Below are 3237 nucleotides of genomic sequence, written 5' to 3'. Positions count from 1 at the left end.
ACAAAACATCTTGCATTAATGTAGGGTTCGAGGAAGAGTCGCACACTAATGCAATAATATCACCATGCCAACTAGCTCACAAACCAGATCAGCAAGCAAAGGCAGAGCTAAAATTTAAAGTTATTGGATTCTGAACTTACCATCAAAGCAATATATAGCTTATCTTAGTTACTTACTTCGCGATTAAATATTTATATATAATAATATTTTCTAATACATATAAGGTCTAAGCAAAAGTTATTGGATTAAGCCGAACCATCACCACATACTCTAGCTCCACCCCAGTCAGCAAATACTATAAATAAATTAGCATCTTGCTTATAACAAGATCCATCGTAGATAAGCAAATACTACAAATAGAGAAATCAGGAGAAAGAGAAAGGGAGAGAAAGATAGTCACTAATGGAGGCCAAGAAAAACACCATTAGGTTGCTCATGGTACCATGGCTAGCTCATGGGCACATAAGTCCATTTCTAGAGCTAGCCAAGAAACTCACAAATAGAAACTTCCACATTTACATGTATTCCACTCCTGTAAATCTGAGCTCCATCAAGAAAAATGTCACAGAGAAATATTCTCAGTCAATAGAATTAGTTGAGCTTCATCTTCCATCTTTGCCAAATCTTCCTCCTCATTACCACACTACCAATGGCCTCCCACCCCATCTCATGAACACCCTCAAAACAGCTTTTGAAATGGCCGCTCCAAAATTTTCCAAAATATTAGAAACTCTAAATCCAGACTTGGTCATTTATGACTACAATCAACCATGGACTGCTCAGTTGGCTTTATCTATGAATATTCCTGCTGTGCAGTTGCTCACTTTTAGTGCAGCTGTTATTGCTTTGGGCATCCACATGTCTGAAGACAAGGAAGAGAAGTTCCCATTCCCTGAAATTTACCTGCGCGAATACGAAATGCTTTCATTGAAGAAAGCTATTAATGAATCACCGGGTAAGGAGTTCCCATTCGGCGAGGCTCTTAGGCGATCACGCAACATTGTTCTGGTGAAAACTTGCAGAGATTTTGAAGGGAAATATATGGATTATCTTTCAAATTTGGTCACCAAGAAAATTGTCCCGGTTGGCACACTAGTTCAAGAAGCCACTGACCAAGATGAACATGAGGAGATCATGCAGTGGCTTGACAAGAAAGAAAAAAGTTCAACCGTGTTTGTCTCATTTGGGAGTGAGTATTTTTTATCCAATGAAGAAATCCTTGCAGTAGCTCAAGGGCTAGAGCTTAGCAAAGTGAACTTCATTTGGGTCATTAGATTTCCACAAGGTGAAAGAATTAGTATTGCAGATGTAGTACCAGAAGTGTTTCTTGAAAGGGTAGGCAAAAGCGGAAAGATTTTGGAAGAATGGGCTCCTCAAGCAAATATTCTTCAGCACCCATCAACAGGTGGGTTCGTGAGTCACTGCGGATGGAGTTCTTTCATGGAAAGTATGAAGTTTGGTGTGCCTATAATTGCTATGCCAATGCATATTGACCAACCAATGAATGCAAGGCTTGCGGAATATATTGGGTTGGGAGTTGAAGCAGTGAGGGACGAAAACGGGAAACTACAAAGTGAGGAGATTGCAAAGGCGATAAGGAAAGTGGTAATGGAGGAAAGTGGGGAGCCTGTGAGGAAGAAAGCAAGAGAATTGAGTGAGATGATGAATGAGAAAGGGGATGAAGAGATAGATGGTGTGGTGGAAGAGCTGGTATCGCTTTGTGGTAATAAATGATTAGCAATAAGATTTCAACTTTCAAGTTATATCTATTAAAAAAAAGTTTAAACTATCATGTCACTCTTAATGATAATTACCTTAAAAATGAACAAAAACTTCACCATAATGTAAATTTTATCCATGAAAACATGAAATGAAGTTTCCAAGAGGATTGCTTGACATTAGGCAACCAAGAAAAAACAATTAACTACACAGGCATGACATTCACTCCATATCCAATTTTTAGCAAGTACAACTGCCATTTCGTTGTCTCAATTATCATCGACGTGTTTTAAGACCTATTCCAAGCCAGCATTATCATTGATCAGAACAGAGTGTTATACTAAAACATCACATGATCAACAGAGAAATAAGCAAAATTTCGTGCATTAAGACATGATGTCAAACAAGGGGGAAGTACAAGTGGAACTAGTTAAGATAACAACTCAGTATTAAGCCAACAAGAAAACTCATTTTCAAGCATTTTGCAGAGGCGTACATAGCAGAAACAATCGGTGAAGCATTACAACAAACACATTGTTGGCATAAAAATTGCATTAGTAGTTGAGAAAGAACCACCTATCAAATTGGAGAATAAAGCACCTCAGGTTCAAACAAATGAAGTATCAGACAGTAGGAACTAATTGCATCAATCTTCCTAGAATCAAAGACCAACGCAATGAAATATCAAAGAAGGATGGAAAAGATGCAGCGCGGGAAGAGGGCGGACTCTTGTCAGCTGTGAGATGATATACATATTACATGCATAAAACATAAAGTATATACGGGACAAAGTTTTAAAACATAAAAGGTGTAGGGAAAAAATATAGAAAAATGTAAATTTTTAGCCGGTCCAAAAATAATAGCCATCAAAATATCTTTTTTTTTTTTTTTTGTATATATGTATTTTATATACTTATAATATAATATTTTTTTATATATCTTTTCACTAACGAATACAATTAGTATCGATCGATCGACCAATTTTGTATTTTGACAATAAATATACAAAGAAGAACGTTGTTCTTGCATAAGGTAACCATCATGTTGAACTTCTCTAGTAAATGGTCAAATTTGGGTTCTCTTTTCTTAATTTTCTACTCTCCCTCTCACACACACTCTCTTAACTAATATTCTACTTTTAGTATTTATTATGACAAATTGACAATTGACAAAACAAATAAGTACTACTGCTTATGTTTCAATTTATATGACAATTTTACTATTTGAGGAGTCAAAAGGGTTCTCATTTGGTCATGATTTTCTTAAATATTTGAATTATAAATTATCACAATGAATTATAGTAATAATATAAATTTTATTCTTAAAAACTTGAAGAATTATTTCTAAATTCATTGTCAAAATTAAGAATTATGACCTTCATACTCGAATCTTGCCACATAAAGGTGAATGGAGGGAGTAGCACATAGGAGACGCTCTATTATAGTGTATAGACAACTATATGAAATACTTTTAATTTATACTTTGTATTTAACTTGGGTATACTGGAGATCGGTAAAT

The 3237-nt window shown here is 35.4% G+C and overlaps 1 protein-coding gene across 1 annotated transcript; it reads left to right on the top strand.

Moving 5' to 3' along the window:
• The first annotated feature begins 325 nt into the window (after positions 1–325).
• On the top strand, positions 326–1929 carry LOC104221579 (UDP-glucosyltransferase 29-like). The gene has a single exon (XM_009772656.2). The coding sequence runs from the start codon at positions 403–405 to the stop codon at positions 1732–1734; it is 1332 nt and encodes a 443-aa protein (XP_009770958.1). The 5' UTR covers positions 326–402; the 3' UTR covers positions 1735–1929.
• The last annotated feature ends 1308 nt before the right edge of the window (positions 1930–3237 follow it).

The sequence above is a fragment of the Nicotiana sylvestris genome, chromosome 5 (genome assembly GCF_000393655.2).
Source record: "Nicotiana sylvestris chromosome 5, ASM39365v2, whole genome shotgun sequence".
Classification (NCBI taxonomy): Eukaryota; Viridiplantae; Streptophyta; class Magnoliopsida; order Solanales; family Solanaceae; genus Nicotiana; species Nicotiana sylvestris.
Note: the sequence above shows the minus strand (reverse complement) of the source record. Positions and strands in the feature narration are given on the sequence as shown.

Bases quoted from the DNA above. Each gene is read 5' to 3' on its own strand.
- LOC104221579 (XM_009772656.2), top strand. From the start codon at position 403: ATGGAGGCCAAGAAAAACACCATTAGGTTGCTCATGGTACCATGGCTA.